At 38.4% G+C, this 24,570-nt stretch overlaps 1 protein-coding gene across 2 annotated transcripts in view; it reads left to right on the top strand.

The window, feature by feature from the left end:
* Window positions 1-291: 291 nt before the first annotated feature.
* The window catches only part of LOC124858296 (receptor activity-modifying protein 3-like), a 46,369-nt gene continuing 22,090 nt past the window's right edge, over window positions 292-24,570 (top strand). The window contains exons 1-2 of one of the 2 annotated variants that reach the window (XM_047350285.1): window positions 292-420; window positions 493-681. In XM_047350285.1, coding sequence (XP_047206241.1) covers window positions 630-681 — 52 coding nt within the window. In that variant the 5' untranslated portion in view covers window positions 292-420; window positions 493-629. Of the gene's footprint in view, window positions 682-24,570 lie in introns of both variants that reach the window. The other variant, XM_047350284.1, reaches the window with a different exon arrangement.

The raw sequence follows: 24,570 nt of genomic DNA, 5'->3' as shown, positions 1-24,570 counted from the left end.
TGTTCATCTGGCTCAGCGTACTTTACCGATGAAGACCTGGCCATGAATTCATTTAACGTCGGGATAATTGGATTATAATTAAAACTTAGAATAGAAAACTTAGAATATATGTAATATTGTACACAATAAGCAAGTTTAAGTTTCATTGATTCTACATGTATCACATTAAAAAGCATTTACCAATACTTTGACAATAAATAATCTTTATACGTGCTGAATTTTCACTTTCACCTTCTCGTGTGTATATTGTCTTGTCTTTGGTTGCATGTTCATTGTTAACTGCAGAGGAAGATTAGCTGTGGTGGAACCCCGTCATCCTCCCCTCCCCCGTCCCCTGTCTGTGAGGATGCTGGACGGCGGTCCTGAGCTGTGACTCCTGACGGCTCAGACAGAGACAGAGCCGCGACCATCTCGGAGACTGTAAGAAATCGCTCTCCGGGATCTGATTTCTCTGCGTTTGTTTTTCTTATTTTATGTTTATTTTCTTTTCAGCCTGTCACGTGGTTTTGAGGCTTATGACTGAACGCGCTTGTTTGGGATGATTTCAATTATGGTTCGATTTAGGATCCAAATTCCTCGGAGGTGCCGCTGATGGTTCATTCCCACTCCGACCGGGTCCTTGCAGAGTGATGGATACAAATGAGTTTGTCGTGCTGAAACTTTTATTTCTGGGGTTTTTGGGTGAGTGTGTCTTACTTCTGTCTTTATTATTATCAGAGCACACGTTAAAACCTCCATTTACACCAGTAAACTCCACTTATTAGGTGATGGAGACTTCAAAAAGACAATAACGCCGAACAAGTTCACTAACGGAGTATAACTGCTTTAATGGCAAAAGAACAGCAATGTGTTTTATAGGTGACCTCTAATATGTGACATTCTCTGTTTGCATCCCCGCATCATGTGTGCCACACTGCAAAGCGCTAGTAAAGAGAAAGTATGAGGAGCATTAGTCACAGCTCTCAGAGCATGCACTGAATGAGAATTGCACAGTCTAATATGATCCGATTGAAAAGCCCTGACCTATATTATGTCCAGTGGGAATTCCTGGATCTTTCTCATTAGCTTGTTGGATAAAATCATGCTTGAAATTGTGCATCATTCGGTGCCAGGTTGTGACTGAGCTATTCCTTATGTAGACTAGCAGCTGAGATGCTGTGGTTATTTAGTTATTGGTTTACTTAGACTTGGTGTAGCAGTTTGCATACATTTTATGCAGGTAGATTTTAGTCAATATTTTTGAGTTGAAAATCTGAGGCCTCAGTACGTTAAAATCTTAGAAGTTTTTAATTTCTAACTAATTTTCAAATCAAATCAATAAATTTAATTACTCAGACATAAGGATTTACAGTGGATGGCAAAAATATTCACAGGTCCTCAACTTTCCAACATTTTGTCATGTTACAACCTCAAAGGTCAATACATTTTACTGGGATTTTGTGTGATAGATCAAAGTAGAGTAGAGTCTGTAACACTGACGCAGAAGGAAAAGCACACATGGTTTTGAAAGCTTTTTTCTTTACTAGTAAAAATCTGAACAATATGCAGTGCACATTGTATTTACTCCGCACAAGTTAATACCTGTGAAAGCAGTTTTCACTGTAATACACCAGCAAGCTTTTGTCTTATGTCTGTACAGGCTGGGCATATATGTAGAGATTGAAATTCTTTCAGTCTTCTTTGTAAACTCAAGCTTGGATTAGATGGAGGGCATCTGTAGAAATTGAATTTCAAATCTTGTCAAAGATTCCCTTTTGGGTTTAGGTCTGGACTTTGGTCATTCCAACACACAAATATGGTTTAATCGAAACCATTCCATTGCAGCACTGGTTCTGTGTTAGGTATGTAAGGGTAAATATCTTCCTACGTTTCAGTCTCAAGCTTTTTCTCCAACAAGTTTAATTCCAGGATTGTCCTATTTAGCTCCATCTATCTTCCCTTCAGCTCTGACCTGTGTCCCTGTCACTGCTGAAGCTTATCGTCAGCAGGGACAAGATCACATCCTTATGTTTCACTCTGGACATAGTTAGGTCAGGGTTTTGCACAGTGATAGTTTTCCTCTACACATGTATTGCATCTAGGCCAAAAAGTTCAGTTTTGGTTGCATTTAACCAGAGTGCTCACTTCCACATGTTTCATTGTGTCCCATTTTAAAGGCTTATGGCAAATATTAGCTGGCTATGAAATCTTTTGCAAAGCATGTTAACTATTGTGTTTATGTTGATTCTGGCTGGAGTCATTAAGAAATAGTTAGTTTATATTTTATTAATAAGTTGGAAGTGCAAAACATCTGCACAATAAACTATTCATTAATCAACAAAATGATGTAGCATGCATTCAAAATTTATCAATCCAGAATCCTCTTTCTTAATATACATTTAAAATATACAAGGTCATATTGATCTATGCCTAATATGCCTGATTAAGAAGGATACAAATTCACAGCTCATAAATGCAATTTTATGATTAGTTACCAAAACAATTGTAGCTGATGTTGGTAAAATGAAACCATTACTGAACATTATATTTGCAAATATGCTTGATTAAAATTAAAATATTTATTTAAGTGATGTAATACACCCAGAAGTAACCTTTTTTTTTTTACAGTGTAAGGATTCTCCAATATCGGTTGAATGTCCTGTCACCGGGCAGGGATGGATACAAATCGGAGCATGAATTTAAACAACCTGCAGTTGTCAAACATTGCCTTTACCTTGATGTAAAAATAGGATTTATCAAGAGGATAGGAGCTCATGAATAGCAGATGCTTGGTGGATAGTTCATGTTGGCACCATCTGGTCTCACTCTGATTGGAAATATTTAGCTTCCTTCAGTGGGAAGGCCAGGTAAATGCAGGATGGAAATTTCAAGGTTTGTGGTTATTGACTTCAAACGGGGGCTGATTTTTTCAGAGCAACTGTAGAGGTGAACCTAAGGTCAGTAGTGGGGGTGTTTACATGATTCAGAAATATTATGAGCTAAAATGTGATCATATTTTGGCACAGATTGCTTAGGTTGCTTATTTAATAAGGATTCCTAACTGAGACTGAGATGCTTCACATTAAAGGGATAACAAGCAAGCTTGCGTGGGTATCTTGACATTTAAAAACAGGGACTATACATCAATGCCTTAACTTAGTAATACCCAGTCCCATAAGTGTGCAATGACATTACCACAACAGATTTCTGAGTACTTGAGAGAAGCAGCTTTTCATTGTCTTCCATCTTGATAGACATTTCTCTGTAAGACAGATTGGGTATGTTACCCTCCCTAGAGGTGTTTTAATAATGATCCCTCCAAGGCCAAGGGAGATAACAGTATGTGACATTTAAGAAGATAAAAGCCCCTCTTACTGGCTAATGTTAATGTTTGTGAGTCAAGCATCGGGACAGCACTAAACCACTTGTTTTTTAAATGTATTCGTTGCTTTTCTGCAGTTTGGGGAGGTTAACGTAGACAAGCAGGAAGGCTGATAGATGTTTTCCGGATTTACAAAACTAAGGGGAAACACTGGCAGTGGTGGTAAAATGGTCTGGGCCAAGTGGGCTAGTTTCTCCTGAGTTATGCCAGCAAATTCCTTCATAAAATATGAAGATACGTGTCCATGAACTGAATTTTTGGATAAATTTTAACGGCTAAAAGTAGATCTCGTTGTGTAATATGCCTAACCAAGCTCTACAGATTCAACTTCCCATAACATCTGCTATATAGAGGCAATGTTTTCCACCACTCTTTAATTGACAGCAGTCTAAAAACACTCATCATGGGCATGAGTGTTAGAATATTTGGGTCTTTAAATAGTTTGCTTGTCATGTTCTTTTTTAGGGTGAACTGCTAATACCACACAAAACTTCATGGAATTAGAACCAGAATTAGGTGCACAAGTTTGAAGTGATTGTCTCAAATCCACACAGGCTCAAATGTATACATACACCCCCACTAATATTTGGATAAACATCTTTTAGCAAGCTGCAGAGAAACTAAACCTTTCTATAGCTATTAACAAGGTTAAGGAGTTAATGACAATTGGTTAGTTTCCTGGTACAAACCCAGGTTTTAATTATGAAAGCTCAAGGTTAACCTTCGTTATCCATTGACAAAGCTAGCTGGAATGTGTGTTTGTGTTTATTGTACAGTTGGAACACACTGTTTCGCCCAAGTTTCAGCTGTCTAATGTTTGATTTGAAGTGAGGTTGAAGAAATAGCAGCTAGTCCTACGTCTTCATTAAAACATCCAGGACGTGTAATACACCAGTGCCATTTCAAATAAAACCCTCAGCATGATACTATCTCCACCATTCTTCATCATGACAGAGTCTTCCTCGATTTGAAAGCCTCACCCTGACTCCTCCAGACATCCCTCTTGTCGCTGTGGCTAAACATATCTTGTACATTCTGACCAATGTCTTTTCATTTGACGATGATGGTTTGGGTCAGGTGGTTGAAACCTGGACAACTGGCGTTTGAACAGGACAGTGACCCCAAACACACATCAATACTGGTTTTGGAATGATGAAACAAGCTAACATCAAGCTCCTGAAAATGCCCCAACCTCAACACTACTGAAAATCAATGGACTATGAATTAAAGTTTTACCAGGAAACCAATCGTTTTAAACAAACTTAATTTGCAGCCTGCTTTGGAACAGTTAATCAAATATTAGCTGGTTTGTATGAGGTCTGTATGTTTAATTTTTACCTTTTGTGGATAAGATAAAATCTAAAATAAAGCTTTTATGCTGAGTTTTGCTTGGCACTCGAGAAGAAAGCAGCCAGCTGCAGATGCAGTAGAGAGAACAGAGCGGAGAGTCCTGTGCAGAGATGCTGCAGCATTTCCATCTATTAGCTCTTGTCTAGACTGAAATGTTTTCTCATCGGAATCCCCAGGTGCTGTTTGTTCAGATAAGAGTAATAACATGATGCAGTGAGTCACGTTGATTTGTTGCTTCTAATGTTGGGCAAGTGCTGATGGTGCAGCAGAGTATGAGGGCCTCCATCTGCATGGCAGAGTGATTCCCTCTGACTTTGAAGCAGCTGCTCACTCCTTTCAACGGCAACTCAGACACTCGTGCGGTGAAGGAAGGTGCCTTGGGGCTCTTTCTGTTTTCTCTTCCATCTAAAAAAGCTGTAAAACATTTCTTGTGGGTTTTTGTTATTGTTGATCTTAAGAAAGATTTCAGTGTGGAGTATCATTTGGATTCGCATGCCTTACTCTTTTTTTAATCCACATGGAATGTCGTTAATGTTGATCACTGCAATAAAACAGAGTCAAAATGCTTTCATTGTTGTTAGTTACAGCACCTTGATAAGATTCTTGATGCACATTGAGAGTTTGTACATTTGGTTACATTCCCACCATAAACGTCAACACATTTTTATTGAGATTTCTTTTTTTCATGGACCAACACTAAGCTGATGGTTTTATTAATGTAGAGAATTAGAGAATTAGACAAGCAGCCAAGAGCCCCCTGCTAACTCTGGGGGAGCTGCAGAGATTCACAAATATTACAACAATTATTAAATGGCTGCTCTGTCATGGTTATAACAATGCTGTCTGTGACATTTAGTTATTGATAGCTTGATTTTTATGCATACAGAGAGCTATTCAACAGTGATGAGTTTAAAATGGGCATCCTGTTTATGTGTGTTTTATTGCTGTACATAGAGAATAAATACTTAAAGGGATAGTTAAGAATTATTTTAAGAAAGACTTAGTGAGAATGTTGTAAGAAATGAATATCTTATCTAAAGTAGATAACTCTCTTGTTGCTTCATTTAATATAAGCCTAGATAAGTTGGTCCAGGGCAAGTCTGACAAAGCTGTCTGAAAATAAACCCTAATTTCAAAAATGCTGCGGGATGGTTATTTAAACAGAAGCCAATAATTATTTGCAAATTATTTGGGAAATGGTGGTTGGAAGCAGTGCACCACCAATGATCTTCCTGCGTGAAACAAAACATTTTAGAGTTATAGCCTGATACAAAAGGGGGGCAAGTTAGAAAAATGGTGTTACTTTAACCTGCTGTAGTAGTTTTGCTTTTTAAACCACTTTAGTTTTATATCAGGCAGTTACTCTGACCAGAGGTTTATTTGTGATGCTCTACCTCTAATCATCGACTTCTCTGTAAATCCCTGAAATGCAAACAAGATGAGGGTTTAAAAGTTTAGAAAATAGTGTTTCTATGAATGGCTAAAGTTTTTGAGGATGAAGTTTTTTTTAAGACCATAGAAGAGTGTTTTCTTGGTCTTAGCCCCTCTTGTGGTAGCCGTTAGTTTCAACCTCCGGGACCAGCTAATGTGTATTTAAAGGTAGATGTCAAGAGTTATATACTACAAGTTAGGTACTAAGTACTTATAAACGTTTAGCAGAACCTCAAGTCAGAAATTTTGAACTATCCCCTCAATGTTTGGGATTTAATTCTGTAAACTGGCGTCACAGATGCAGAGCGGAGGTAAACCTGGCCGGTCATTAACAGATACAACAAAAACACAGAAAACTACCAAAAAAAAAAACCTAAATCTCCAAACAAAAGAAACACATTTAGGATACAGCTGGTTTAAAAGGAAAACTGGTCAAGTTTATGAGAAACAAATGTAGATATTTTGTCCAACACATTGCTAACTTTTCTCTTATGAGATTTGCTTAGTGTGCTCACCAAACTAAATCTAATGACCTTGTATGTTATTAGCAATATTAATCTTTCAAGCCTCTGTTAAAGATTTATGGGCTGGAGGTGGCATAAAATCTCCTCTGCTTTTTCCAGATCATATCACAGCCTGCTGCTGTAAACTGTGAGGTGCTGTGTGGAGCACAAACTGGGTTTTTTGGCAACAAACAGACAACTTGTTCAATTTACTGTCTTCTAGTGTCCATTCCAGGAAAGCTTTTTTTAAATAAAAGAAATCAAGCTGAGAATATGGATTTGTTTAGTTCTGTGATTTAGTGTCAGTAACACATAACAATCTTTCACTCTTTGAAGGAAATATTTGTATGTCTTATCCACAGAATCTGGTGGGATTAGACCTCTCGCCTTCAAACTGGAACATGACAAGTCCTCCAACTCCAGAACTGTATTTAGAAGAAAACATTGAAGCCAGCAGCATAAACAAAAATATAAAATGAATGTTTTTCTCAGTGTTAAATTAGCCTTTCTTTACCCTTTTAAATCCTTTGGGTGCTGAGAATTGTGAATGTGGAAACTTTCCTACACTGCCGTGAAAAAGTATTTCCCCTTTACAGACGTCTTCTGTTTTTTTCTTTTTTGTTGAGCTTACATGTTTCAGATAATCAAGCAATTTTTAATGACAAAGATAACCAGAGTAAATACAAAGAGCAATTTTCAAATTATGATTTTGCTTTTTAAGAAAAACCAATCCAAACCAAACTGGGCCAATGTGGAGAAGCTCAATCTGAACCTCAATCCTGGTTGGGCCGCCATTGGCAGCGACAACTATCAACAAGCATTTGTGATAACTAACAGTCTTTTACATCACTGTGGAAGAATGTTTGATTGGACAATGAAACTGAAACACCTGGTTTTAGACCACAATAATTTATTAGTAAGGTGTAGGGCCTCGTTTGCGGCCAATACAGCGTCAATTCGTCTTGGGAATGACATATACAAGTCCTGCACAGTGGTCAGAGGGATTTTAAGGCATTCTTCTTGCAGGATAGTGGCCAGGTCACTACGTGATACTGGTGGAGGAAAACGTTTCTTGACTCGCTCCTCCAAAACACCCCAAAGTGGCTCAATAATATTTAGATCTGGTGACTGTGCAGGCCATGGGAGATGTTCAACTTCACTTTCATGTTCATCAAACTAATCTTTCACCAGTCTTGCTGTGAGTATTGGTGCATTGTCATCCTGATACACGGCACCGCCTTCAGGATACAATGTTTGAACCATTGGATGCACATGGTCCTCAAGAATGGTTCGGTAGTCCTTGGCAGTGACGCGCCCATCTAGCGCAAGTATTGGGCCAAGGGAATGCCATGATATGGCAGCCCAAACCATCACTGATCCACTCCCATGCTTCACTCTGGGCATGCAACAGTCTGGGTGGTACGCTTCTTTGGGGCTTCTCCACACAGTAACTCTCCCAGATGTGGGGAAAACAGTAAAGGTGGACTCATCAGAGAACAATACATGTTTCACATTGTCCACAGCCCAAGATTTTCGCTCCATGCACCATTGAAACCGACGTTTGGCATTGGCATGAGTGACCAAAGGTTTGGCTATAGCAGCCCGGCCGTGTATATTGACCCTGTGGAGCTCCCGACGGACAGTTCTGGTGGAAACAGGAGAGTTGAGGTGCACATTTAATTCTGCAGTGATTTGGGCAGCCGTGGTTTTATGTTTTTTGGATACAATCCGGATTAGCACCCGAACATCCCTTTCAGACAGCTTCCTCTTGCGTCCACAGTTAATCCTGTTGAATGTGGTGCATCCTTCTTAGTGGTATGCTGACATTACCCTGGATACCGTGGCTCTTGATACATCACAAAGACTTGCTGTCTTGGTCACAGATGCGCCAGCAAGACGTGCACCAACAATTTGTCCTCTTTTGAACTCTGGTATGTCACCCATGAGCAAAACTGTGCTCTTACCCTGCTAATTGAACGTTCACACTCTGCTTTTACTGGTGCAATGTGTAATCAATGAAGACTGGCTACCAGACTGGTCCAATTTAGCCATGAAACCTCCCACACTAAAATGAGGTGTGTCAGTTTCATTATCCAACCCCTGTACATACATACATATTGATAAGTGTCTCATAGCAAGTTGTAGAGATATCATACATGTTTTGTAGTCATAAGATTCTGGATGGTTACATGACCACTGTTCTTGGCAAAAAGAGTAGAGCTCAGTTCATTTGGTGGGCTTCCCAGTAAAGAACCAGCTTAAAAAGTTTAGTCCATACATTTTTATTAAGGCTTAAGTTGGAAGCAGCCTTTTGGACCTCACAAAGAGAACCCTTTTGGAATCGATCTGACCTCAGGCTTAAAAAAATTACGAACTTTCTTTAAAAGTCAGCTCAGTGCTAGAAAAACATCCAATTTTAATTTTCTTCACCTGTTCTGATGAGAAGGAGAGTCGATATCTGTCACGGCTGGTATGGCGGAGGACCCCAGAATGCAGACAAGCAGGAAGCAACGTGGCGTGGTGAGTTGAAAAAAGATTTAATAACCAAAAAGAAACTTGCAGGCAGACAGGTAGTTGCAGATGCAGGGATGGACAAACTTAGGCAAAACAGGCTTGACAGAACAGGCTTGGCATAAACAGATGAACTGTGATTTTTCCACGAGGAATGAACAGAACAGATGTGTATATATGGAGCAAGAACCAGGTGAAATGAGGAGACTAAATGCTAGATGCAGGTGAACCGAATGAAGATGATTGAAAACAGACAGGAGAGAACAAAACGTGGCTGGAGCAGAACAGAGACTCTTGAATACAAACGAATAGAAACACAACTAATAAACTATGAAATTAAAGCATAACCAGATCCAAAAACCTAACTTGACAAAACATGAACTAGAAGACAAAAACTAAAGCATGTGTCACGGTGTGGAATTTTGGCTTGGTGTTTGTTTACGTTCATTTAGTCAGGTGTTTCTGTTTACTTCTGATGATGGTAGTTTTAGTTTCTATGCTTCAGGTGTGTTTTTTCGTTTCTTATTGATTTGTCTAGGTTCTGCTTTGTTCTGTGTTCTTATGGGTTTGATGATTGTCTGTTTGGATCTGTTCCCCCTGTTTTAGATTTGAAGTTTATTTCCTGCCCTGTCCTTTACATTTCTGTTCTCAGATCTGTGTTCTGGTTTCTGTGGGTTTGTTTATTGTTTGTCCTCATCTAGCTCCTCTTGTTTCTGTTACTCCTGTTTGGTTTACCTGCGTCTCAGACTCTTTGCCAGTCCGTCCACACCTGTGTTTGTTTACCCTAATGACCTGCCCTATTGTTTCATGTCCACCTTTGTCTGTATTTAAGTTCCTCCTTGTCCTTTGTTCCACGCGGTGTCGTTAGTCATATTTCGCTACCAAGTTTGAGTTATACTTTGTGAAGCTTATTTCTGCGATCCTGAAACAAGAACTTATGAGCTTTGTTTTCTGGATCGCCAGTTAAGCCGGCACCGGCAGTTGTAAGTTGGCTCTGCATTAAATTGTGATCAACTCACCATACTGTCTCCGCTCGTCCTGCACTTCTGGTCCTCCACCAACTTAAACCATGACAGCATGACCAGGAGAATAATAAACAGAAGCATGATTCAAAACCCAAAAACACCTACAAAACATGACAATATCCTGCCTGAATTCATGCCAGAATCTTGTTGATTGCCACCAAAAAAGGTGTGGTCATGGCGGAAGTTGCTAAATTACATTCATATTTTAGCCTATATAGCCCACATTAAATTCAAACTTGCTAAACCAGTTCCTGTTTTGAAAAATGTTCTGTGTTGTATAATCATTCAACACTGAAAAATAACAGTTGAATGCATCGTTAAATGCCTGAAAATAGTAGGACATTCATACATTAGATTGAGCCAATCAGATAAAACAAGCTGAGAAACAAAAAGGAACTACTGTCAGGCAACCGCTTGATGATGCCTCCTGGCGCCGTTCATGCTGCTTTTTTCTCTGAGCCCACTTGGACTCTTAAGACTTTGGAGCTTGGTCAAAGAAAGTGTGGCTTTAATGTTCTTTTAGCTTTTCTTTTTGGAATTATGAAGGTTTTTCAGGTCATAAAGGAAAGCCTGTGGAACATTACTGAAGCCCCTGTCTAGATATTTCATTTAATAATCTTTGCTAAAGAGTTACAGTGTTGAATTCAATGTAGTTATTAATTATGCCAACTCAATGTTTAAAATCCATCCCTGCTTCTTATCTACCTCCGGCAGCTTCCTGTTTGCATGTGTGATGACACAACTTGCTAATTCTTATATGAATACATTGCTGATTCTCCATCAAAACAAATGTCAAAGCTATGTTCATTGAAACTCTTTGCTTTAGATAAAAGACTAAATGTTCCCAAGGCGCTTAGTGCAGAAGCCTGAGTGCTTCCTAACACACAAGCAGTCAAAGCTCACAAACAGATGGAGCCCCTCCGTCAGGGGCCATTCAGCCAGAGCTTGGCTGTAATTTTCTCTTCCACGTTGTAAATGGACTGCATTTATATAGAGCTGTTAGCCCAAAAGCCAGTCGTGATGCCTCACTTTCACCCACAACACCCTGCTGCACCTCACCACCACCTTAGCTGAAGTCATCTGCGCATACACATCACGCTTCTCTCCGGAAAAGCACCCGTCATGGATTCCCCTTTTCTCCGATGCTGGATTTTATTTCTGTCTCTCACTATAAGGGTTATCCTTCATCTCTCCCTCATCTCCTTCCTGCTTTTGTTTGCCAAGTACCCGAAGTTCCCCTCCATTCCACATTTGTACGATCTCTAGCTTTGTTTTCCTCTCCCTCCTCCTTGACCCCTGGATTCCCTCCGTATGGATGACTGTATTAGTCTGTCCTACTGAGTTATGCTTTAGTAAAAGAAAAGGTTTCTCTTGCCTCACAAAGTGTTTAGGACCAAACCGACCTTAAGAATCAGATTAGGCGGAGGTGAAAGGCTGGCCAACAGAGAGAGACCCCATGTCGCGTTAAACAAGGATAACATCAGACAGTGGTTTCAGGAAGTTATTTACAGTGTTGTACATGGCCGTGCCACATTTAGCTCATATATAGTTGTACAACAACAAATGATGGTGGCTGGACCGACAGGCTGACCTTTGTCCCCGCTGACAGCTGGACATTTGTGGTGTGAGGTGGCTGTAAATGTGAGGCTGCCGCTTTAGGAAGGTTACGAAAATAACGCCAGGGTCTGGAGGTGATTGTTTACTAAGCTGTTTAACAAGCAGGTAGAGCAGCAAACTGTTCAGGCAGACTGTCCCAGTGACCCAATGAGAAAAAGGAAAGGTCACCCAAAGTTTATCTTGGACTACTGGTAGAGCAGTTAATCTTAACTGTGATGTAAATGAAACTGGACCCAAAATATGAGTTTCAAAATCCTGTTGTGTTAAAAAAAAAACAAAAAAAAAAAAAAAACTTTATTTGCTTTATTTGTATATTTTTCAACCTAAAGCCCCACTAAAGTATTGCATATCTGCTTTGCTTTATGATAGTACAAGTAAATAGTGGTCTAGCATTACCTTTCTTAATATTATTTGTGTAACAATGCAATTACCAGCTAAGCCAGGCCACCACAGATTTACAAACCTTTATTATATTAGTGTCACAACATAAAAAATCAGCAGTGCTTTGGTCATCAGAGAATTTGAAGCTGGACTGACCACACTAGCCTCGTGTTAACCTAACCATGCCCACAGCTGGTGTGCATATGGGCATGGTTTCTGCAACAAAAATGATAATCAGGCAGATGAAATATACAGCCCGCATTCTAAACAGAAAGTAACTCACTCTGCCCAGGCTCTTTGCACATAGAGATCAGAATGGAGTGTGCTCCTTGTGGAAGGCCTCCCAGCTGCACAGGGAGAGGTGCAAACACCTCCAAATTGCAGGTATCAGCATTTTGGCACCACGTTTGTTGTGTCCTGTCACTAACTGGCTGCAACCAACATCTCATGTACCAGCTGAAATAATCAATCCATGCTCTCCTGGGCATAACAAAATAAAAACATCCCCCCTCCAAAAAAAATAGCAATGATCTACGTGGTCCTTGAACATAGAATTTGGCATATGCTACAACCCTCAGGGTATGGATCCTAGCTGCATATGGAGAAGCGCAAACACCTCCAAATTTAACATATAAGGCTGATGCTGAAAGATCAAAGTAACATCTAATTGATTTAAAAATTAGCCCTTTTTCAGATTTGTTTTTGACATATCGAAAAACATCTGTCCACACCTATGAAGATTGACTCGCCTTGACATGCCAAATGCTTGAAGTAGCTCTAATGGCAGGGAAACCGGACCTGGTTTATTTAATCTAATAATTATTTGGCCACTTGGGGGCATATACTGGGTACAGAGCATTGAAATTCCCTCCTAAGATTGTCCACTGGTCATATGTAAAAGAAAAACAACATGCTAACATTCCAACAAAATGAACATACCGCTGAGAACATACTGAGTAGCAATATGTACTTTTAGAGCCTTCATCCCTATGCACACACACTATAAATAATGGGGGAAAATCATAAGCAAAATAAAAACTTCATAGGGAGGAAGGAATTTGATCTTCCATAAAAAACACTTCACTTCTTCATATTTAGTCATATAATGTGTTATTGACACACAAACATACATAGCAATGATAAGAAACAGTGTGACAGTTGGTTAAGTAAGGCCTTTCTTTTTTCTTCTTCATCTATCCTGCTCAGTCTCACTGACAGTGCTGCAGAATTGATTCTGTTAGCTTCTCCTGGTAAATGAGCTGGTAGAAGACCGCTGAGTGATTGTCACTCAGCGGTCAATCACAGTGGATTTCCCTCAGTGGGAGTCCCACAGGACTGTTGTGAAGAGAGCTTGATTAGCATTGAATCTGATCGCATTGTCTCCATTTTATTTTGTTTGTTTTGGTTTTCTAAAGTGAAGCTGAATGCATTTATAAGAAGTCACACTGTATCAGTGTCTCTCCTGCAGCTGAGGATGAATTAAAAATTTTGACAAACATCTTAATGTTTTTTTCAAGGTTGATGTTTCTAGCATCAATAGCTATGGTTTCTTTGCATTTAATTAAAGCTTTAGCTCTCTCTGGAACTGATGACCCATCAAAACTTTGTCTCATAGTCTGGTAACTAATTGCTGTCAAAGGACATAGTTTGTGTGCACACATTTGCACAGAGAAATTCATTAGTATTTGTATATTTAAAAAAGGCAGAAACACATCTGATCCATGATTGTTCTGTTAGTTCAGGCATTGGTATAAAAATAAATATTCAGTATCAATGAGACATATGAGGGAGATAACTTGTAAATATTTTATTGAAGGCCCTGTTTATGTCGGATTAAGACTGTCCTTCAATGTTTAAATTCTGCAGTGTCTCGGAGAGGTCTCCTTGGACGCAGTTTGTTCCATATATTGTGATGTCTGGGTTCTGGGTGATGCCTAGAGGAGTTAGAAGTTGTAGTAGCTTTTCTATCGCCATCGCTTGATCTTCAGAGAATTTAAATAAGGACAGACCAAATTGGGCGCAAGGCAAGGCTACCACCTTTTCATGCCCTCACTGGGCTAGCAGTGCATCAAGTAGTTTAAATTATTTTAAACAGTGGTACTGTAATAGACATGGTCTACCACTCCATTTGTTTTAACCTAAAAGGTTACCAGCAAGCAGCTTAATTGAGCAATCTAATCACTTCAGGCCATAAAAAGAGAGGGATTGGTCTGGCCTCTGCCTCATGTGGAGGGAAAGCCAGCTGCCTTTTGAGCATAGACTGGCTGCTCGAACCAGAATGAAGTTGAGAGCTTTGTAGGCTGCAACATGTATATGTCATGTTGTCAAAGAGAAGCCCTGGGATCGTATGTGTGTAACTATGAGTAGGAATGGTAAGAAGGAACATTCAAAAGTTTCCGCATTACTTTAGTTGTCTCAGTTTGATTAGCTTACAGTGAAGACTTAGAAATACAGATTTTGGGTTTATGATTACTTCTAACATCGCTGGCCAATATATACACACATATTGCTGTATCAGGTAAAAAATATGAAGCAAAAAGGCAAGCTTGCCAGGGGCCCGGCTTCTATTCAGAAAAAATGCCTCACCTACATTCCCTTATGCTGCTGGTTAGCAAATATAAATAGTGATGGTGTTCGTTCTTCCAGAAAAATGCTATAATTGATTGTGAAGGTATATATACTTCTTTATCTTTATTGCAAAATATTTGGATGTGTGAAACATGTGCTGAATACCATTCATATCATATGATCACGCTCCACTTCAAGCTGGTATAGGATTTTCCACATTTGCAGCAGATCCAGGAACATTAAAACAATCTTAGAAATCCTACAGGCATAGGGCCTTCAGTATGAATCCATTAAGAAATCATTCAAGCTGTTATTCATCTGTGTTTCTTAGTTTTCATGCCTTTGAATACTTGAAGACTAGTATGTTTTCTGAAGAATAACCCAGTGATTAAGACCTTCAATACTGAGTAAGAAAATCAGCCAACAGCTCCAGTACACATATAGGTTTGAACAATGCAGTGCAGAAAAGAACATGTATAGTGTGTCTACCCTAATAAACAGTTATTGTGTTGTCCTGAACTGTTTTTTTGCTGAATGAATTACTGTACTTGAGCAATCTCTTGTTGCAACACCGAACTAGCAGTAATCACATTTTTGCCCTGTGCCTTCATACAAACACTAAGCAGTGCACATTAATGTTGCAACACGATCCCATCCAAGTTGTTTTGTCACATCAGGACACTGCAGTAACCACTTATCCATCTTCGTGTCGGTGCTCTGCTGATAACAAGAGAAACTGACACCATGTCTGTTACTCTGTAAGGTAACATCCTTGTAAAGTAAGTATAGTCGTAACTCTATTTACAATTGTAAGATTATTTTTGACCCAGGGTTTAATTGAAGAAAAGGTCAGAGTTGAACCTGTTGCCAGTTTCAAGGTAAACAAATTAGAAAAACATATTTGTAATAGGTCCCAATCATTTTGAATAATAAAGAAAAGTACCTACTACAGGAAAAAGCAGTGAGGACACATAATATCCTCACAAATAATATTTATTGTAAAAATAATTAAAAACCATTCACACTAAATACCTCTAGTAGCGTCCAGTACAAATGTAGTTTGATGTATTTTACAAGACGAAAGATGCTCCCTGTTTACTCTCTACTTTCACATTCTAGGCCCATTCAGGAGTCTGCTTCAACTCCCCATCAGTTTTAGCCACACTGTATTTTAAAGGTTTTCTGTTTGAATAGAAGAAAGGGAAAGAGCCACTGAAAAGCAAGCATTTTCCTTGTTATATGCCTCGGTCACCTCAGCTAGATTTCCTCAACTACTGCCTGAGGAGCTCCAGAAACTGAGAGCAGAAAGAATAACAAATCAAATAACTTATAGTTAAAATGACCTGATTTAGAAAAGAAAAACAAATACTAATTGAAATGTCTATAGTTTTTTTTACCACAAAACATATAGTGACATATCCAGTTCAGGCTGGGTAGCCTGAAAGGGGGGTATGGCTTAGAAACTCAAGTAGTAAGAGACTGTATCTTCTGCTAAATTGTGTTGCCCTATAAAATGAGCATCACATTTAGATAGATCCAGCTTTTTTCTTCAGTTAAACACTGTGATTATCCTCATCCTGTCCTGTCATTATAAAGGCTACATTAACCGTGGCAGACTCAATCAATACCTTTGTTCAGCTGGATAACAAGGTGTAATAGATATGCACAAACACCTTTTGCCAGTTCCAACTTAAAGCACATCGACTTCCAATCAAAACAATTTTTGTGTTCAAGATGACATTGGTTATGATCTGGGCCACACACCACCATGTACAGCACCTTCCAAAATTGTAAGTACCTTAAGTGTAGATATGGAAAAATAAACTCATCTTTAGGTCAGAATTGTTTAGCCGCCCTTTAAAATGGGGAAGTCAAGAGAAAATGATGTTTAAATACAGCAGAGACAGTATCAAATATCTTCTTGAGTCAATAAAATTGCAACAAGAAAAAAAACTACATGCTTAAACTTGTACATATCTTCAGACAAAGCAACAAATTCAAAGTTTTAAATATCTGAAACTGTGACACACAAGACTGGCTGATGATGCAGGGCAGGGCGGGGCGAGGTCAGGCAAAGCAATGGAAGGGAAGGCAACTGATGTAGCTCATATGCCAGACGATACAAAGAGCTTTACAGGAAATGAGAGGTAATATATTTAAATAACAAATCTTTAACCTTTACTTAAAAAGAGATCTCCATGTTCAAACACTTGTGATATGCAGCTTCTGGAAGTCTGTTCCAGAGCTGAGGGAGCATGGAAATTAAATTGTTTACTTCTGGTTCTGGGAACACTGACTGAGCAGGTCTCTGATGACTTAAGCGGTCTATAAGGTTTGTAATTAACAAGCGACTCAGAAATGTATTGTGGCCCGAGACCATCCAGTGCCTTTTAGACCATTAGCAAAATAAAAAAAATCAGTACATCCTTGGACAAACAGGAAGCCAGTGCAGTGAACTAGTGTGACGTGATCCATTTTCCCCAAATGATTTTGGCAGCAGAAATTTGGATGAGCTGCAGCTGCCTGATTGATTTTTTCAGAGATCAGTAAAAACAATGTTGCAATAATCTAACCTACTGTAAATAAAGGCATGCACATGTGTTTTCGTGTCCTGTTTTATCAGGAGGTCCTTCATTCTGGCAACCTTTTTGAGATGATAATAAGCTAGATTATAAAAAGACTTTATATTGCAGCCAAACTGTAGGTCTTCACACCAAGGTTTCCCTTCAGTTTTATCCTGCCACAACACACAACTAGGACGATGGTAATGTAGGTAAACAAATCTTCAAACCTTGCTGTGTGAAAGACCTTTATGGCTTCTGTTAAGTATGGTAGAGGACCTGTTATGCTGTGGTTCTGTTTCTCTCCCAAAAACTCTAGGAACCTTGTTAGAATGAATGGCATCATGGAGTCTTAGAAACATCAGAACATTTTAAATAAAAAAGTCAGAACAATGGAATAGTGAAAGATCCCTTTATCTGTGAGTTCGAACCTTGTGAAATATCTTACAAGAATAATGATGGAAGTGTGATATTTCTGGCAAAAAAGGGGTTTTACAAAGTGTGTAGGGTGCTGTGAGAATTATGTTAGGTATGGTGGACTGAAGAATAAAACTGCGTCTGTACTGTGCAAACAAACAAATGTATACTAACAAGAATAACAGAATATTTGTGAAGGATAGCATAGGAAGCACCTAAGAGGATTAATAAAGTACAGTGAAAAAAACTTTTTATCTATTACCCCTGTTTAAAAATGTCCCATACTACCACAAATCTCTCTTTATGTGGGATTGTGGGTATTTTTTGGCTCAAAACCGAGAGATCTGGCAAGCAGGAAACCCTACAATGACCATTCAAAGTGCCCCAGAGATGTCTTCCTAAAAACAATAAGCACAAAGTGCCCTACACAGCACTACAAGAAAACAACCAATGTGTACATCTCCAGGGGAAGATAGAATAGTAGTTGGTTGTCTGACAAAGAGCAGGTCACTAGTGCACATTCAGGCTTGAGTTTTTCTGTGTTTTGCATGTCCCTCCAACAACAGTGTTGCTTGATGAACAAGTATGATTATTATTATAGAGGTAGATAATATGTTTGTCATTTTAAGCCCATTTCAAGAACACAAAACATTAGAGTGCTTTCAAAAATGACATTCACACTCTTGAACCCAGAAAAGGGAAGAAATGAGTTGCCAGTGTGAGCTGAAAAATTATGTTTTATCAAGCTGCTTTTTGTGCTAATGTTAACATCTGTTTAGTTGATTTTATGCATTGTCTTGTAAGCAGTTAGAAAGAGCATTGGAAAGAAAATCAGATATGTTTAGGGGAAATATACTGCTAATTCTCATTATCATAGGTATTATAATTAACAATGGATTTCTGGATGTTGTGACCAAGGGAAAGAAATAGCTAATGAACAAAATAGGCTCTAGGACATAGCCCTGAGGTACACTGGATCTGACTGGAAATGGGTTGGACTGGAAGGATGTGCATAAAATGAGTTAAACCACATAGATAGTTCAAGGATATTTTGGTGGTCTTAGTACTGGCGAACCTATCAATAACTGTGCTATATGTGAAATCGTATGAAAGGTTACACTTAGAACAAGGGGAATAAAAAAGTCCAGAATTTGCTGCAATAAGAAGATAATTAATGATTTTAACGACTGCTGTTTTGGTATTATGGACAGGATGGAAATCAGACCAACATTTCCTATAAAGATTATAACTAGCCATGTGAGATTAAATTACATAATTTGACTTTTCTTGGGAAATTCCTTTAGCATTTTGTAACCTTTTTTGTTCAGACAATGAAAATATTTTAGGCATTTAAAGTCACTCAGTCATTTTCTACCGCTTCTTCCTTAGCAGGGAAGTGCCTATCTACAGCAGTCTATGAGGCGGGTACACCCTGGACAGGTCGCCAGTCCATCACAGTATTTAAAGTAAATTCTTTAATGTTACTGTAAAATGAAACCAGTTTTAAATAAGATCTGACCATCATTACAGCCTTCCAATATAATGCTCAGTATATGTCACTGCTTTTTATGCTAATGATGCTGATAAGGCATCTTATAACAAGACAGGTTCAAAAAAAAAAAATAAAAAATCTCTTTCTCTGCCTGAAGCTAAGGCATTTCTGCTTGCTTATCTGCAGCCCCTTAACTTTCCTCACATCTAAATTAGTGTAACAGGGAGTGGATGACATTTTAAGAGCAGGGGTCATGTTGGCAACTAATATCTGTAAACTGTAATTTTGTTATTTTCTTTCTGAAACAACAGTTGGGCTTAAAAAAATCCTCTCTGTTATTTGGTATTTACCATACACAGAGTCACGTCCCTATTTTGACTAGCATGTTGTCAGACTGTTAGTTCAGTCACTCACTCCCGGCTTATAATAATTAAATGATTAAATGATGTTATACTTATATTGCTGTGTTTAAATGTTTTATTATAGATTTCTTCAAGAAGTTCTTAATTGCTGCCTGTTTTGCTAATTTTAAATTAGCACATGCCGTGAACCTAATGAAAATCCTGCTGAACAGGCCATTCTTTGGTTCTTGTAATAATGAACGCAGGACTTAATAAAGCTAGTGTCATTATGTCTCTATTTTCTGCCTGTTTCTTTCAAGACCCCGTCACTGCTCTCTAAATTGCTTTGTAAATACACCAAGCAGAGCTTTTGTCTCTATAGCCTTTACTAATACGTTATGAAAATGTTAATTTCATACCAGGCACACTTTTAATGCTCACCTGCATTCTGTTTCCCTGTCCATAAATCATTTGTGACTTGATTATATTGTGGGGAGCTGAACTCAACCCATGGTAAGCTGTAATTCAAAGTGGTCAGGAAAGGCCTGACCTATTAGTGTAAAAATAACAGCTGTCTCTATTTTTTTTTTAAGTTTTGCCTTTCATAGCATCTGATGTGATTCAAATAATAAACTCATGCCTTTTGTTGGGAGTTTTCCCCAGGCCTTAAAAACAGCAACTATCAAACCAGTTAAAAAAGAAGAATCTGTACAGGTTGCTATTGCAGAATTTCAGGCCCATCATAAATCTCCCATTTATCAGTCAGCTTATTGAAAAAGCTGTGTTTCAACGGTTAAATACCTTTTTAACGATAACCAGCTCCTTTGATGTCTTCCAGTCAGGTTTCCATGCTCACCACAGTAACTGTCCTTGTCATGTTGTTCAGTGACATTTGCATAATTGCAAACTGTGGAAGAACCACAGTGCTGGTATTATTGGACCTTCAGCGCAGCATTCGACACTGTTGATCATGGTATATTAATAGAGCATTTGGAGAACTGGGTCTTTCTGAAACAGCACTTAGCTGGTTTGAGTCTTGAAGGACAAGGACTTATTTGTGTCAATATTAAACTTTACATCAGAATTGACAAAAATCACATGCAGGCTTCCCCAAGGTTCCATCCTGGGACCCCTCCTATTTAGTATCTTTATGCTCCCCCTAGCTCAGATCATAACAAACAACAGGCTAAATTACTATAACTATGCAGATGACACACAGCTATACATTAAAATGTCACCAGGTGACTATGAACCTTTTCAAGTGATACATAGATGCATAAAACAAATTAATGCGTGGATGTGCCATAATTTTCTTCAGTTGAATAAAATTAAAACGGAAGTAACTATTTTTGAACCAAAGGAGGAGCGATCAAGCGTCAGAACACAGCTTCAGTTTCTACAACTTGAAACCACAGACCAGCCCTGAAATCTTGGTGTAGGGATGAACTCAGACATGAACCTTCACAGGCACATAAAGAAAATCACTAAGTCGACCTTCAATCACCTTAAAAACATTCCCCGGTTTAAAGGACTAATGTCAGGATCTCAAAAGACTCATCCATGCGTTTAATCTTAGGTCTAATTCATTACTACAACAGTGTCTCACAGGTCTGCCAGAACTCTGCTCCCCGCATCCTCACTAAATCTAAGAAAGTGGAGAACATAGTTTTAAAATCCTTGGCTCCCTTAATTTCAGAGAATACACTTTTAAGTCCTCCTATTAGCTTTTAAGTCACTGAATGGCTTAGCACCAAAATACATGAAAGATTTGTTGTCATTGTATTAGCTTTCTAGACCACTCAGGTCTTCCACTACAAGCCTACTCTGCATCGCCCGAATCAGAACCAAGCATGGAGAAGCAGCATTCAGCTCTTATGCTCCACTTATCTGGAGCAAACTTACAGAAAACTGCAAAAAACTGAAACCCTGGTTAAATCGAGGTTAAATACTCGTTTGTTTAGATTTGCTGTTATAAACTGCCAACTAAAACATATTGGTAAAAGTTTCTACTGGGGATAAAGGTTATCAGGATTTTCCACCTTGGAACAGACAGCGTAAAGGACCTCGCCTGTCAACAGTGAGAAGCAGTTCACTGTAAAAGACCGTGGCTGAGCTGGGTTGTGCTAGAAGAAGTTAGGAGGAAGGTACAGGACACCAGGAAGTCTCTGACTACTGGTCCAGACGTGGACCAGTTTTAAAAGGAATATTCCCCTATTATAGAGACAAATTACGGGTCGAGAACGTTTCTGCTCCCTAGGGAGAAATGTTTGATTTTATGTCAAGAAAATGTGGGCCTAAAAGCATCAAGTGCATTTATTAATTTTAGTCTGTAGTCCAACTTTCCTTTACTTTACTTTCCCTTATCAAGCCACTGCATTATACATTTTTATGTTTTTTTTGTCATAGCAGTTTAGTTTTTGCATCATGTAGAAATGTCTCTTTGAATTGTCTTGTTGCTGAAATATGCTATACGAATTAGGGTGTAGTTTGTACCACATAGGGTCATGTTGGTTTATATTTAATATCTGCTCATTATTTATATTGAGCAGATATAGTCAAAGTCTGCTCTCTTCAACAGTTATACAGAGGTAAAGAGTTGGATCAAATCTTTTAGCAAACATATTTGTAATTAAATTCTTAATTTAAAGTTTATTTAGGAATCAACGTTCAACTTGTTCAGTGTATAGTTGAAAGCTTCCTGAAAGTCCAGTCTGTTGTTTAATATTTAGTAAGGGAACATAAGTGATCTTTGGTTTTTCTGACAGATTCCTTTGTGTTTTTATCGGACGGTGAAAACAAGAAGTTATTTTAGATCTGGTTGCCGGGGGAATAAAATTCAAGTGGAGACCTGTGGGAACTTAATGACTTAGAGCCAAGTTTTGGGGTCAGTAAAGAAAAGGTCTCAAAGGCAGTCACTAGAGTGCACAGTACATCACTGTGATATTTGATTTAATGTATTGATAAGTACAGGGGTTGGACAATGAAACTGAAACACCTGGTTTTAGACCACAATAATTTATTAGTATGGTGTAGGGCCTCCTTTTGCGGCCAATACAGCGTCAATTCGTCTTGGGAATGACATATACAAGTCCTGCACAGTGGTCAGAGGGATTTTAAGCCATTCTTCTTGCAGGATAGTGGCCAGGTCACTACGTGATACTGGTGGAGGAAAACGTTTCCTGACTCGCTCCTCCAAAACATCCCAAAGTGGCTCAATAATATTTAGATCTGGTGACTGTGCAGGCCATGGGAGATGTTCAACTTCACTTTCATGTTCATCAAACTAATCTTTGAATATTCTCATGTAGTTTTGTTGTTGCTGAGATTTAAATGTCAATAGTAATTCTCATCTTTTCACATGTCAACTTTTGTAAAAGATTGAGAAGACATTTTGTGTTTTGAGGGTCTTATGGCAGTGATATGCCTTATTCAAAATACCAAAAAAAGATAAAACTACTTATTTTCCAAAAACTATGCTATACCTGTATAGCTCGTCTTCTCTTTGTCTTCTGCCAAGTCTTTGGCCCTGATTCATTAAAAAGATCTTCGCTTCCACAAAATGGGAGCAATCCAGAGTTTTCACACCCATCTAATTAGAAAGCTCTAACATAAAGGGATTTGCTCTTCAAACTGCATTGCCAAGCAAACTGCATCTTTTTCTGTGCTGACAAAGGTTGCCAAATTTAAATTAGAAAATCTAGATGCATTCAGTGGGAAAAGCACATTTTGTGATTACAACCACTCCCAGGGCAAAAGCTTCTGATTTTTACTATCCAACACAGTTTGGAAGATGTGATTTTTGTGAATTACTTCCTGTTGTTGTTTTTATTAGTAATACAAATCTTATGATCACAGATCATTCTAACAATAATACTTCCTGAGGATAGCAGGGGCTCCAATGACAGTGGCTCCTTTTTGAAGATTGCATCCATCAACATTTAACTTTCTCTACTTACTTTTACCCCTGTCACACTATTGTGCCCCTGTCTTTTTTTTAGTGGTGCACAAAGACACAATGCCATAGAAAATAATGCTCCAGGATTGCCTACCAGCACATTTAACGCTGTAGCATACACAATTTGATCACCAGACAAGCCAGGCTATCTCATAAGTTTTGGACTTATCAAAAATTCCTCAACATGTGTGCAGCAGCTCTCATGTTGCATGTATACGGCACATGTGCCTCACTGCTACAGATCTGGTTCAACTGCAACTCAAATATTGCAGAAATAACTAAACAATAATATTACATAATCTCATGCTAGGCTATGCTGTCTGATGAAGACTCATGTCAGAATGTTGGATACTTAAAACTGAAAGGGAAATGGATGGCCTCACCCACTGTCTAAATAATTTGGCTAATAATTATCTAACCATATGAGAGCATTAATTGAACACGGAAATTTAATTACTAGGCTGCCAGGAAATTATATAATTTAAAAAAGAAAATTAAACAAGAAGGTGAACAAAAAAGTAATGTACCATGTCTTGATGCAACAGAACACTGTGAATTCCACAATTGAGTCTAAAAAGATGTGCACTATTCATTTAATCAAGTTCAGAATACCAGTACCAATTGTTTCCTTTCACATGAATACAGTATTCCCTTTTTCTGCAGTTTGTCTACTACAGTGTCAGTCCTGCTCATTTTTCTTTTGATTCGAGTCTTAGGCTTAAATTAAAAATAAAAAACACTGCAAAGCAAAACATAACGACACGCTAGCCAGTGAAAAAACATTTACAGGTCCTTCTCAAAATATTAGCATATTGTGATAAAGTTCATTATTTTCCATAATGTCATGATGAAAATTTAACATTCATATATTTTAGATTCATTGCACACTAACAGAAATATTTCAGGTCTTTTATTGTCTTAATACGGATGATTTTGGCATACAGCTCATGAAAACCCAAAATTCCTATCTCACAAAATTAGCATATTTCATCCAACCAATAAAAGAAAAGTGTTTTTAATACAAAAAACATCAACCTTCAAATAATCATGTACAGTT

Source organism: Girardinichthys multiradiatus, chromosome 21 (genome assembly GCF_021462225.1).
Source record: "Girardinichthys multiradiatus isolate DD_20200921_A chromosome 21, DD_fGirMul_XY1, whole genome shotgun sequence".
Classification (NCBI taxonomy): Eukaryota; Metazoa; Chordata; class Actinopteri; order Cyprinodontiformes; family Goodeidae; genus Girardinichthys; species Girardinichthys multiradiatus.
This window is presented reverse-complemented; position numbering and strand designations above follow the sequence as displayed.